The 14,533-nt window shown below is 44.0% G+C and overlaps 1 protein-coding gene across 4 annotated transcripts in view; it reads left to right on the top strand.

Annotated features, from left to right (window-relative positions):
- Positions 1-14,533, top strand: part of KLF12 (KLF transcription factor 12) — a 419,409-nt gene that overhangs the window by 119,471 nt on the left and 285,405 nt on the right. For all 4 annotated transcript variants that reach the window (XM_074988826.1, XM_074988807.1, XM_074988814.1 and 1 more), the window contains exon 2: positions 6,056-6,119. In XM_074988826.1, coding sequence (XP_074844927.1) covers positions 6,099-6,119 — 21 coding nt within the window. In that variant the 5' untranslated portion in view covers positions 6,056-6,098. The remainder of the gene's footprint in view (positions 1-6,055; positions 6,120-14,533) is intronic.

The following is a 14,533-nucleotide window of genomic DNA, read 5'->3' as shown; positions in this document are numbered from 1 at the left end:
TCCTGCTGTTCTCATGAGCTTTGCACCCTGCCATCCCATGGGGCCCTGGAGGATGTGCTGCTGCTCCAGGTCCTGCTGCCAGCACAAGGCTCCACAGCACCTTCTGCTGTGGATATGTTGCCAGCTCTCCTAGACTAGATGGACTGGATGCCATTTGTGTCAGTGATGTCCGTTCTGTCAGCCCTAGATAGTTTACAGCTCTAGGTGTGACCCTAGCCTGGGGCCGTGCAGGGCCTGAACAGGTTTGGGGTGGGTGCAGTTCAGCAATCCCACCCAAAAAATGGTTTCAGTGCCACTGCTGTGACTTGAGCTGTACAACCGTGCTTGGACCCAAGTCACAGCAGGACTAGGTCTCTGGCTCCCTCCCCTCCCACTAGGCTGGTCCTAAGGTCAGATCCTAAGGGTGCTAAAGAGTCTAAGTGATTTGTGTGGAGACAGAAGAGGGGTTTGGCTGAAACCGGAGTCAGAGCACAGGGTCAGTGTACAGTTTAGGCATATTGTCAGTGCCTTTTGAAAATTGCAGTTTAATTGTAGCTTTTCATTTCCAGCTCAAATCCAGCCCAAGTCAAAAGAGATTTAACATTTTTACCTGTCAATAGCCTTGTGGTGGCTACTGTGAATTGTAGTGGTGGTGGGTATTCATATTGCAATTGATGCAGTTTGCCACACATCTTGTTGGACAGGGCAAGGAATGAATATGTCCTAAGCTGTGTATGCACTATGAGCTAAAATCAAATGTATTAAAATCTATTTATTAATGCTGGGTTTTATGAATTTGATTTTGAGCATCCTTACCTTCCCACATGCTCCTCACAAAATTGATTTATTGATGCCACACCCCAGTTGCCAAAATCGACTGTTGCAGCAGTGTATTGTGGGAACCTACCCCACAGTTCTGTGAGCCCTGTAGCATTCTGGGTATTTTTCACTGGTGTAGCATGGGAAAAAAATGTCCAGCAAGTGGCTGTGGGTATTTGACAACATCTTCCCACATTTCATTTGCCTCGTTCCCCTGCCATGTTAACCAAATGTCCCCTTTTCCAGGCAGAATCTGGCTTACTTGTATAAGTAAGTATGTGCTTTTTATAACTGAGGGAAGGGGAGAGGTAGTTAAGCGCTTAGGAAAGATTAGAAAAAAAAGATTTCAGGTTTCCCAACAGACAGGTTTTCAAAATGGGATTCAGAAACACTGAATCTTTGGAGGCCTGGATCTGGATTTAGACCTTCTGGCAAAGAAGATCGTCGGATCAATAATTTTGTCTCAAAGGCCAGCCACTCTAGGGACAAGTTCGTGTATGTGTGTGTGAACAGTAGAGCTACAAGCTGCTGTGCAAACACCCTTGCACCCACTCCTTTCCAGCCAGCGTTCTACATGGCACATTGTGGGGAGTCCGAGACTCCTTGTGCCCTCAAGGAATCATCTGGAGGGGTCACAGGAGCCAGCCTGGGACACTAAGAGGCATGTTCCTCCTGGACTGGGCAAAAGATTCAGACCCTCCTGGACCTGTGGGGTGAGGAGGAGCTACTCCAAGACACCAAGGTGAAGCGCTGTAATGCCCAAGCCTACACCAGATGGCCGCCACACTGGTGGAATGAGGCCAACCCCAGCTGCAGCATGGAGGAAGTCCTGACGAAGATGGAGGAGGTCCAGTAGGGCTACATCCATGCCCAGGATGCTGGTCGATATGCCAGGGCAGGAGCCATCATCCACATCTGGATTTAGACCTCCTGGCAAAGACCCTCAGAACAAAAACTTGCACTTGAAATGTGTGTGAAAGTAGACATGGGCGCTACAGTGAAAATGTAATGGGTCATTAAATCAGTTATGGCTCCTTTTGTGTCAAAGGACAGCCATGCTGTTGATACAGTTTTTAGTTCAGTTGACCAAAAAGGCTTCCAGGTATGTAAGTAGACAAGGGCACTACATTGAAAATGCAGTGGATGATTGAATCAGTTATGGCTGATTTGTTTGCTCACTGACACTCCAGGGCAGGACCTACCACCTGCCCCTATTAACAGTGGGCCCAGGCTTGGATCTGGGTTTAGACCTGGCAAAAGAGATCCTCAGAACAAGAATTTTCATCCTTGCACCCACTCCAAAATCTGGAAATGTGTGTGTAAGACGTAGACACAGGCAATACACTGAAAATGCAATGGATCATCAAATCAGTTATGGCTTGGTTCCTTGCTGCAAACCTTACTTGTAGAGCTACTACAATGTCTTCACTGGCCTTTGGATCAGGCCCATACAAAAATTTGGTCTCCATGGACAGTCACTCTAATTATAAAGTCTTTTTTTCTGCTGACCGAAACAGCCACCAGGTGCCCTGGGGCACCCTGTCCACAGTAATCAGTGCTCTGTGGTACCTGCCTCTGGCCCTTCTTAAAGCTGCTGGGAGCCCAGGAAACTCTCTTGCAGGATCCACCACTTGTCCCTATACCTAGCAGGCCTGGAGGAAAGCCTTGGCTCTGTATTTAGACCTCCTGGTAAACAAGATTCTCAGAGCAATAATTTACACCCTTGCACCGAATCCATAATCTAGAAACATACATCTAAGTATACATGGGTGTTACACTGAATGTCTGTCCTGTCAACTTTTGATACCACTTTCTGTGCCTATAGGGAACCAGGGATTAATTACCGAGAGGGAGCCTGAGAAATGGTTGGCACATTGGACTGAGTACAGTTTAAATTCTTTAATGATGATCCATTGGAGGGCAAGTCTGGTATCAGCCCCTGCCTCTAGGCACTTGATGCTCTGAAGCCAGTCCCCAGAAATCTTAGCTGGGGAGGTTTACTTCCCCGCAGACGGCTGTAAGGCCCCCAAATAGCTGCTGTCTCCCTAATATCTTAGCCGCTGAGGGAGACTTCTCCCAGGCAGCTCCAGGATCCTCATGAAGTGCAAGCTGCCTGGGAGCATGTTCAGTACATCCTTTTATTGATTCAGGGGCAATGGGGGGAGGGACAGCTCAGTGGTTTGAGCATTGGCCTGTTAAACCTAGGGATGTGAGTTCAATCCTTGAGGAAGCCATTTGGGATTGGGGCAAATAGATGTCAGGGATGGTGCTTGGTCCTGCCAAGGGGGCAGGGGACTGGACTGGACTGGACTAGATGACATCCCTTCTGGTCTGAGGAGGTGTATATGTAAGCCTTGTGATACACCTGGTTGCAGTAAAGTTCCAGACTGCATGGTGCCTCAGGTGGAGGGGATGTTGGGGTCAGGACACAATGTAAACAGCTGAAAAGAAGTTTCTCATCCTATCAAACAAGCACAGCCTAGCTGCCATGTGGTGTGGAAGAGTAGGAGCAGTGTTTGGTACCAGGCAGCACAGAAAAAAAGATAGGTAGCAGAGGCAGACACAGAACCCCACAGCCACACTTATAGCAAAGACAGAGAGAAGGTTTTTCAGCCTCTCATACAAGTATGACCCCTACAAACATGAGCTATGAGATGCCAAATTGAAATGGTCTTCCTGTTGCCTAATTCCTGGACACCTGAGAGCAGTGGAGATGGAAGAGACCAGAGCAGAGAACTGTGGGACATTGTGTGACACATATGGGACATCTTTGGAAGCTAAAGATTTCAATTTATAGGCATGACGCTTCCTCATTGCCCTTCGTTTGGAATTTTAGATTCAAACTGAATGCTATACCCATCAGGTTACAACGATATTGTATCAATATTATATCAACTTTATTCCCCCATAAATTGAGCTAATGGAATTTACAGTGAAGACAGGCATTTGGTAAAATCAGGCTAAATGCCTTAAAATCAATATTATCTCATCGTGTAAACATAGCCCTAGAGAACTTATTCCCTTCTCATCCCTGAAGTGATTGGTTTGATGAGTAACCATGGGTTAATGCTGTGGGAAATCTGTTTGTGGTGTATGTACTTTGTGATGAAGACTTGGGCCAATAGGAACATTTTCATGAGCCTTCCATCTTACCTACAAAGAGGATTAAAGAATGCTGGCATTCTAAAAGTATGAGGGAATGAACAATTCATTGCTCAGTAAATTGAGAAAACATGCAGAGAGGAATAAACAAACAACACCAACCATTCATCATTGTTAATAAAGTACCCTTTTCACCGGGAGGGCCATTGTACTCGCTTTAATAATGTAAAACAAATGCAGCTATGATTAGTAAGACAGCAATACTTAGGCAGTTTTGAAACACACATCCCTGTTCTCATTTTTACCATAGCCACAGTGAGCTAATAGGTCTTCCAGCATTCACAGGTAACAGGAAGCTAAATTGCACTGCTGGATGTTTGAGTAGAGAAATAAATGAAGAGAAAATATGGACAACTGAAAAAAATTATAGGTCAAAGGAGCTTTCCTTTTGATGGACACCCTATGGAGCTTTGTATCACTATGACATTTAACTTAGCAGTTTTGTGAGTAAGTTGTTTCATAGGTTAGATAACCATACCATAGCCATAACCATACCATGTGAATACATTTAGTACATGGGAAACCTGGCTTGAGTATTTTGATGTTGGCACAGAAAGGAGCTTCAAGGAAGTCAAAGGCCTGCAGAGTACAATTAAAAATAATGTGGATATTGACCAATGCTCACTGGCTCAGTTATAAGCCAAAGAAAATGTGCTTCATGAAATGGAAATTCTGAAGCAATTTAAATAATGCCAAAAGGAGATTAAACAAAAAAAACACACTCTCCAAGATACGTCAAAGATGGGTCAAATACGCTACAGTAGTTAGTACACTCCAAGTCTAAGAATTGAATTACATTCAGTGAGGTCAGTGTTTCTAGGGAATTTACAACATTTTGTAACTCATAATAGTGTTAATTTGGAATGTACATTTATTTTATTCTTAAGAAAATATTGGATTAAAAGTTAATAATAAAAATTTATGCAGGTTTGGTGCTTAGTTACTGGGATGTTGGTATGCTTCATGAATATTTACTATCTTTTCTGTATTTTGCTATTGTTTTAAAGATAAAATATTGCTCAGTGTATTTAAACCCAATAGCTATGTTAATGAATGCATAGCAGAAATGAAATACTGGTTATTCTTAAAAATGAGCAGGTCGTACATTCAGTATATGAGACAGCCTTAGTTTGGAAAAAAATAAAAAACAAACACAGAATGTAACAGATCATTTATAATAGGCCCTTGACAACAGATGTAGTCTTGACTTCACAGTTTACGTTAATAAAGGGGACGCATGTAAGTAGAAGTCAATTCCAGTGACATGCATGCATATTGGCAAAAGGTTTCAGGTGTAATGTCAAGTATTTTAGAGGTCACAGTTTTCACCTTTTTTTTTTTAGTAAGTTTCTTTGAAGGCTTTCCAGAAATTAGGATATACTTAGATGCAAAATCTACTGGATTTTCATGTTTTATCTAATCTCAAGAAGCAAAGAAAATAAAAGTATTTTGTTTGTTTTTTTCTGTTGTGTAGTTTTTTCCCCCACAATTTAATAACAAACTCTGAGAAAAATTTGCCACATGTACTGTTCAGAATTATAAAAATATTCATTAATATTATATCTGTTAGAGTGTTGCTTAGTAGTGTTCCCTGTATAGGAACATTCCAGCAAACTAGTTTACTAGCAAAAATAGTTGCCCAAATAGCAAATACTAACTGAACCTTGGAGACCATTTTTGGCAAATATTTTTAATTAAAATTGTGAGTATTCAAAAGGGACATGTGTTAAAGAGTTACTCCAGTCCATCATGAAGCAGAAATATATCATGTGATTTATTGCCCATATAAAGAAGCCCAAAATTTTAACACTCAAGTAATTGCTTAAAAATTGAATGGTCATAAAAATATTGATTAAAACATCAATTAATAGAAAAGCATGAGACAGCACTTAGTATTTGATATATTCAGCATGCTTATTTAAATTATTGAAAAACTTGTTGCTCTTTTGACATCTATTTCACCACAGAGTACAGCCCTACATTTTTGGTCAAGTATGCAATAAAAATGGAGAAACAAAAGTAAAATATCAAGGAAGTTACATCTGTTCAATGCCCATTTCCTAATTAATTCAGAATTCTTGTTTTTTATTTTCAGGACTGAAGTGGATCTAGGAATGAATGGATGACTGAATATTCATATGAAGAGGAAAGCCATAAAAGTTGGTTGACAATTTTACAGTAATAGCATCAGAAATATATATTTTCTTTAAAAGCACATTTCGAAAAGTAATGATTGTTCTGAATTTCATGTTCCCATTGTCTGTCAGATAAAGTTCTGTTGACAAAAATTTTACACGGGGTGCAATGGTATACTTTGTGATACTGTTTAAAAAGCTAGGTTTTCAAAAGAAAACAAAAAACTAAGGGAAAGTGTTGCGGTAGGAATACTTACTGTAATATGAAAAGTAAGATTTGGGACAAATTCTGTGCTGGCTTAAGTTCCATGCAATTCCACTGATGTCAGCAGGGTTGAATGACATTAGATTGTAGGGTGTTTCTTCTTGATGTGCAATAATTGTTAAATGGAGAATGTCTTCCGTTGCTAGTTATGCAGTGTAATTCATTGTTGCATGTATTTAATGATGTGTTGGATAAATGCCAAACGGATGAGCATAATATGAGAAACAGCAGACGAGGACAGAGGTCAGCAACCTTTCTGAGGTGGAGTGCTAAAATTTGATCTCTTCACCTCCTGTGTACTGTCTGAAAGCTGGTGATAGTTTTTGAGGTCATTAATAGACCTATCTACAACACCTTCATTCATAAATAAGTAAAGAGGCAGAGCTTTGCTGTTTGGGTGGTGGTTGGTAGCATTAGCTGTTTTTTTGTTAAACCACAGGCAACATGGCTTTGAACAAGATCCTGGCTGCATGGAGGAGAAGGGGTAGGGCTGAGCTCCTACCTTACATGCCAGCGAAAATTGGCTTACATACCGCTTTCGGCACCCGTGCTGGGGGTTGCTGACTCGGGACTAAGATATCTTCATTAGATATTTGGCTCTTTTTGATCTTTCTCTGAGGTATCATCTTTTAAGAGTGGGGTGAGGTGATTCCACAGCATCATTTTCTCCTAGTTTTGAGGGAAGAGGCACTTGGGGGGCCTCAGTATTTCACTCTCTAATTCACATGCTTTATAAAATGATTACTATCAGTAGGTTTTGAAATGTGACACCATCCTTCGAGGTAATAGCTTCTAATGCTTAGACATTACTTATGATTACTGCTTTAACCAGCGTCCCTTCAAGGCTGCTTAAAAGAAACTATTTTTACTTTTCCATATGCGGAGAGTAAATGCATTGTACTGAGAAATACGTAGGGCAGTACCAGATACAGAGTACAGCAACTCATTTAAGCTGTGCCTTCTGAAAGATCTAATAACGACTGACAATAGGTATAAGCAAAGATTTCCTCATCATTCTCAAACTTTCCTATTACAGAAACAAAACTTCCATAAGCTTTTTCCTGGAAGTTCAGTACCTGTCAGAGCAAGAATGTTCATTCTGTGCATTCATAGAATCATAGAATTCTGGGGCTGGAAGGGGCCTCAGGAGGTCATCTAGTCCAGCCCCCTGCCTAAAGCAGGATCAGCTCCATCTAAATGATCCCAGTCATGACTACATCAAGCCGGGACTTAAAAACCTCTAAGGATGGAAATTCCACCACCTCTCTTGATAACACATTGTAGTCCTTCACCACCCTCCTGGTGAAACAGTTTTTCGTAATATCCAACCTACACCTCTCCCTCTGTAACTTCAGACCATTGCTCCTTGTTCTGTCATCTGTCACCATTGGGAAAAGTCTCTCTCCATCCTCTTTAGATCCCCCTTTCAGAAAGTTGAAGATAGTTTTCAAATCGCCCCTCAGTCTTCTCTTCTGCAAACTAAATAAGCCCAGATCTCTCGGCCTCTCCTCATAGGTTATATGCTTTAGACCCCTAATCATTTTTGTTGCCCTCGGCTGAACCTGCTGCAATGCATCCATATCCTTTCTATACTTAGGGGCCCAGAACTGGATGCAGTACTCCAGATGAGGCTCACCAGGGCTGAGTAGAGGGCAATAATAACTTCTCTAGATCTGCTGGAAATGCTTCTCCTAATGCACCCTAATATGCCATTAGTCTCTTGGCTACAAGGGCACAGTGTTGACTCATATCCAGCTTCTCATCCACTGTAATCCCCAGGTCCTTTTCTGCTGCACTGCTGCTTAGCCAGTTGATCCCCAGCCTGTAACAGTGCTTGGGATTTTTCTGTCCCAAGTGCAGGGCTATTCACCTAACCTAATCACATTTATTTTGGCCCAATTCTCCAATTTGTCTAGGTCAATCTGGACCCTATCCCTACCCTCCATTGTATCTACCTGATTCTCTTACCGTACTGTCATCTGCAAATTTGATGAGGGTGCAATCCATCCCCTCATCCACATCATTAATGAAGTTGTTGAACAGTACTGGGCCTAGAACTGATCCATGGGGCACTCTACTTGAAACTGACCGCCAACCAGACGCTGAGGCATTGACCACTACCTGTTGGGCCCATCTGTCAAACCAGTTTTCTATCCATCTGACACTCCATATGTCCAATCCATACTTTCTTAACTTACAGGTAAGAATACTGTGGGAGACTGTATGAAAAGCTTTGCTAAATTCAAGGTATATCACATTTCTTGACTTCCCCTTGTCCACAGAACCAGTTACCTTATCGTAGAAGCTAATCAGATTGGTCAGGCACGACTTGCCCTTGGTGAATCCATGTTGACTACTCTTGATCACTTTCCCTTCTTCCAAGTGCGCCAAAATGGATTCCTTGAGGATTCCTTCCAGGATTTTTTCCAGGGACTTAGGTGAGGCTGACAGGTCTATAGTTACCTGGATTGTCCTTCTTCCCTTTTTTAAAGATGGTTACTACATTTGCCTTTTTCTAGTCATCCAGGACCTCTCTTGATCTCCATGTGTCTTCAAAGATGATAGCCAAAGGCTCTACAATGGTATCTGCCAATTTCCTCAGTACCCTTGGATGCATTAAATCCAGACCCATGGATTTGTGTGCATCTAGCTTTCCTGAGTAGCTCTTAATCTGTACTTTCCCCACCAAGATCTGCCCGCTTCTTTCCCATACTGCATTGCCTAGTGCTGTAGTTGGGGAGCTGGCCTTGTCCGTGAAGACTGAGGCAAAAAAAACATTGAGTACTTCAGCCTTTCCCACATCATCTGTCACCAGGTTACCTCCCTGATCTACTAACGGCGCCAAACCCTCTCTTATTGTTAACATACCTGTAGAAGCTCTTCTTGTTGCCCTTCATATTCCTTGCTAGATGCAGTTCTGACTGTGCTTTCACTTTCCAGATTACCCCCAACATTCTCCAGCCATATATTTATACTTGTCCTTATTCATCTGTCCAAGTTTCCACTTCTTACACACATCCTTTCTGAGTTCAAGTGCACTAACGATTTCCCTTGTAAGCCAAGCTGGCTGCCTACCATATTTGCTTTTCTTACTGCGCATCAGGATCGTTTGTTTCTGTGCTTTCCAGAAGACCTCTTTAAAATACTTGCAGTTCTCCTGAACTCCTTTCCCCTTCATATTAGCGTCTCAGGAGCTCCTGTTCATCTGTTCTCTTAGGGGGTCGAAGTCTGCTCTTCTGAAATCAGGGGTCTGTATTTTACTGCTCACCTCTCTTCATTTTGTCAGAATCATGACATCTACCATCTCATGATCATTGCAGCCCAGATTGCCACCCACTTCTATTTCTCCTACTATTTCTTTCCTGTTTGTGAGCAGCAGGTCAAGCTGCACACGGCCCCTGGTTGGTGCCTTACCACTAGTACCAGAAAATTATCACCAGCATTCTCCAGAAACTTCCTGGATTGTTTGTAGTGGGGTCTCCTGCTCTGCCTTATTCCCAAGGGTTCGTGCGTTACCCTCAGGCCTCAGTGGCCTAGTCTTGGTGCACAGGCCTCAGCAGCCTAGTTGGCCTTAGTGGCTGGTCCCAGTTCACAGGCCTCAGTGGTCTAAGTTCTCCCTGCTTCAGGCTCACAGGGGGGTGGCGTTAGGTGGGCTTGGGCTCTCCCACTCTACCAGCTTCTAGCCCAGGGCCCTGTTGGTGGTGGATATGTGGCCTCAGCCACCAGCTCAGTGGGGATCCTCACCGCAACATGCTGAGCACACCAGAAACATTCCCAGTTCCCCACCCTGGACTACTTCCAAACCCACTCCTGCTGCAGACTGCTACTGTGGCGTTCACTGCCACCACTCCTGCTGCTGCTCCATGGGCAGCTGCTGCGGCTGTGGCTCAGGTGACTGCTGCTGATGCTCGGGCGGTTGCTGTTCCTCCTCCTCAAGAGGCTGTTGCGGCCAGACCCCAGCGGGAGCTCCTTCCCCCCATTGGCCAACCCCAACTGCAAGGCTTCCCCAGCCTTTATACCTGGGCTGCATCCGGAGCATGCCCAGCAGGGTCTCGGGAGCAGGGCCTTTTCCACCCAATAGGCCTGGGTCCCACCCCCTACTCAGTGCTGGTTTGGTATACTCTGTCATCCCCCTGCTCAGCGTGGGGTTGGTACACTCTGTCACAGTCTCCTAACAAATGTGGGGGTGATTAAAGTCTTCCATGAGAACCAGCACCTATGATTTGGAAGTTTCCCTTTGTTATCTGAAGAAATTCTCGTCTACCCCATTTACCTGATCTGGTGGTCTATAGTAGACACCAAACACTGCATCACCTCTGTTGCTTCCGCTTCTAAGCTTAAGCCAAAGACACTCAACTGTCTCTTCTCCCTCCATAAACTGGAGCTCTGAACCATCATATTGCTCTCTGTCTCTCACATAAATTGCCACTCCTCCTCCTTTTCTCCCCTGCTTGGCCTTCCTGAACAGTTTATACCCTTCCATGACAGTGCTCTAGTTATGTGAGTCATCCCACCAAGTCTCTGTTATTACAATCACCTCATATTTCTTTGACTGTGCCAGGGCCTCTAATTCGTCATCTTTGTTTCCCAGGCTTCTTGCATTCATGTACAAACACCTTTGATAATAAGCTGATTGGCCTACTTTCTGTTTTTGAACAAGTGGTCCTCCTTTGTTGTACCCTCTTCCTTCCCCACTTATCTCATTGTTGTCCTGAGATGGTTCACCATGGTAATGGATCCCATAATTTTCTGAGGTCATTAGTCTGAAGATACTCAAATATTTAGATGAAGTGGGTAACGTAATGTCTTTTATTGGTGCAACTTCAGCTGGTGAGAAAGACAAGTGTTTGAGCTACATAGAACTCATCTTCAGGTCTGTGAAAGGTATTAAGAATGTGAACTGGCCACTTCACCTGGAATGTGCATTAAGTACTTATGCTAAATTATATGTTCAGTCTTCTAGTTAGCTGTGACACTTTGAGTGCCTTTCCCTGACCTGAAGAAGAGCTCTGTGTAGCTTGAAAGTTTGTCTCTCTCACCAATTGAATTTGCTCCAATAAAAAAGATTATCTCACCCACCTTCTTGCTTGTAGTATCCTGGGTCTGCCATAGCTGTAACAAGACTGCATGTTTACTTAGAGAGTATTTTGATTGTAACAACTGCAGAATGCCTCAAAAACACTGTTTTGGCAGTAATCCACTTCGAGGTTGTAGTAGGCATAGAAAAGGCCATTCTAATTTCTTGTGTGTTGAGACTTTCTAGTAATTACTTCAGATGCTAAGGTTGTCATTCGGAGCATTCCATGATTCAAGAGATTAGTACTAGTTGTTCAGTATTGCTTGGTCCCATTATGCTCAGTGCTGTGCAGACCTGGGCCAGCAGATGATGTCTCCCACCTTTTTGAGACAGGGACCCATTTTGACAATTCAGTAAGACTTTGTAACTTTTTTTGTTTTAAATAAATTGTCATTCCCTCCACCCCTCCTTGCAGGCTTAAATCCCTCACATCCCCAAACTGCCCCCTTCCCAGCTTAAATCCCTTGCAGCCCTGGATTCCTCGAGCCAGGTGTTTAACCAATTACATTGAGTCCCAGGACAGGGACTGGGAGCCAGAAGAGTCAGAGGTGGCAGCAGCGGGAGCTGCAAATGGCTCCTTAAAGGGCCACATGCAGGTCAGAGCCACCTATCTGGCGACCCTTAGAAAATCTAATGGTGACCCATGTTTGGGTGCCAACCCATAGGTTGGGAATCCCTGATCTAGAGAAAACTAACAAGGCTTGTGAAATCTCTCTGAGCTAAACTTTTTGACTTTTCTCTGATTCTTCTCTGATACAGTGTCTGTTGGACTGGAGTAAACCCAAATAGCTGGGAAACCAGAGTTTGTATGTTACAGATATCTTGGCTAACTCTGATACAGAACAGAGGAAAAACTAATGTCATTGAACTGTACTTCTTGGTAGAAGTGTGCACTCCTGAAATACAGCAAACAGATGTCTTAAAGACAGACTAGGCAGCCTCTCTTAATTACTGAGATAGTTAGCAAAGACCCCTCTATTTATAAGTAAACGGGCTGGAGTTCCTGTGGGTCTGGAAAGTTCTCAATGTGTTACAGATGAAAAAGGATACATATACATTTCTTTTGCCAGGCCTATTCAGAACAGTGCTGCAGTGTCTTTTACCATACCAGTAATAGAGGAAGGACCTGGATGGAGTATGTAGGGCCCTACCAAATTCTCAGCCTGTTTTGTTCAAATTTAGTCATAGGATTTAAAAACAAATAATTTTCATGCTTTCAGTTATTTAAATCTGAAAAGTCCGGGTATTTTAATGGAAGGGGCACTGACCCACAAAGGAGTTGCTGGGAGCGGAATTGCAAGATTATTAAATGGGGTTGTGGTACCAGAAGGCACAGGCTGCTGAGGATCCTGCTGTGTCAGTAGCAGTACAGAAGTAAGGGTGATAAAACCATGCCATGACATCCTTACTTTTGTGCTGCTGCTGGTAGCAGCACTGCCTTCAGAGATTGATGACCAGAGAGCAACAACTACTGGCTAAGAACCCAGCTCTGAAGGCAAAGCTGATCCATGAAAATAATACAGGGGGCTGGACTTTTTCTTTTTTTTCTTTATTTTTAAATGAGAAGAAAGAGGATACAAAAGTGGATGAAAACAGAAGCAAGCCAAGTACTGAGGCCCAGGTGATCCCTTCATGAGGAATCAGCCCCCTGCCAGCTGATGTGACTTCCCCATGGCGTCCGCAAGCCCCAATATGGACTTTTCCCTGGCGGCAGCAAAGGTTCCTATGTTTCTTAGCTTCCAGGGGAGACTTTTCCCTGGTGGCAGCAAGCCCCTTAGTAGCAGGGAGCACTTGTCCCTGGCAGCAGCAACACCCAGTTTGGGCGAGGGGGGGTGTCAGTGGGTAGAGGGACAGTTGAAGTGGTTCTTCCCCGTGGCAGCAGCAAAACCACAAATTTTTAGCCACTGGGGAAGACTTTTTCCTGGAGGCAGCAAGCCCCTTAGCCACCAGGGGAGACTATTCCCCAGTGGAAGCAAGCAAGTTAGCCGCCGTGTGGAGACTTTTCCCCAGTGGCAGCAATGCCAGGTAGGGGTGAAGGGGGGTGGTTGAGTGGGGGCCCAGATGCGGTGGTCCTTCCCCACAGCAGCAGCAAAATCATGAATATCTTAGCTACTGGGGAGTAACGGAGAGGAAGCCGTGCTAGTTTATACACTATCAAAACAAAAAGCAGTCAAGTAGCACTTTAAAGGCTAGCAAAATAGTTTATTAGGTGAGCTTTCGTGGGACAGACCCACTTCTTCAGGCCACAGCCAGACCAGACCAGACTCATTATTTAAGACACAGAGAACCAAAAAGAGTAAGCAAGGAGGACAAATCAGAAAAAGATAATCAAGGTGAGCAAATCAGAGAGTGGAGGGGTGGGGGGGGAAGGTCAAGAATTAGATTGAGCCAAGTATGCAGACGAGCCCCTATAGTGACTCAGAAAGTTCCCATCACGATTTAAACCATGTGCTAGTCTTTTTTTTTTTTTTCCGTGATGGGAGCTTTCTGAGTCACTATAGGGGCTCGTCTGCATACTTGGCTCAGTCTAATTCTTGACCTTCCCCCCCACCCCTCCACTCTCTGATTTGCTCACCTTGATCATTTTTTTCTGATTTGTCCTCCTTGCTTACTGTTTTTGGTTCTCTGTGCCTTAAATATTGAGTCTGTTCTGGTCTGGCTGTGGTCTGAAGAAGTGGGTCTGTCCCACGAAAGCTCACCTAATAAATTATTTTGCTAGTCTTTAAAGTGCTACTTGACTGCTTTTTGTTTAGCTACTGGGGGAGACTTGTCCCCAGTGTCAGCAAAGCTGAGTATGGGCGAAGCGGGGGAGTCAGTGGGTGGAGGGCCAGTTGAAGTGGTCCTTCCCAACGGCAACAGCAAAGCCCCAAGTATCTTAACTTCCAGGGAAGACTTCCCCATGGTGGCAAGAAACGCCCTTATCTTAGCCACTGGGGGAGATTTCCACATGGCAGCAGCAAAGCCCCCGGTATCTTAACTGCTGGAGCAGACCTCCCAGCAACGACAACAAAGTCCCTCTGTATATTAGCTGCCGGGGAGAGACTTTCCCATGGCAGCAGTAAAATCTCCAGTATCTTAACCAACAGGGGAGATTTC

This window comes from Carettochelys insculpta, chromosome 1, assembly GCF_033958435.1.
Source record: "Carettochelys insculpta isolate YL-2023 chromosome 1, ASM3395843v1, whole genome shotgun sequence".
NCBI classification, from domain to species: Eukaryota; Metazoa; Chordata; order Testudines; family Carettochelyidae; genus Carettochelys; species Carettochelys insculpta.
Note: the sequence above shows the minus strand (reverse complement) of the source record. Positions and strands in the feature narration are given on the sequence as shown.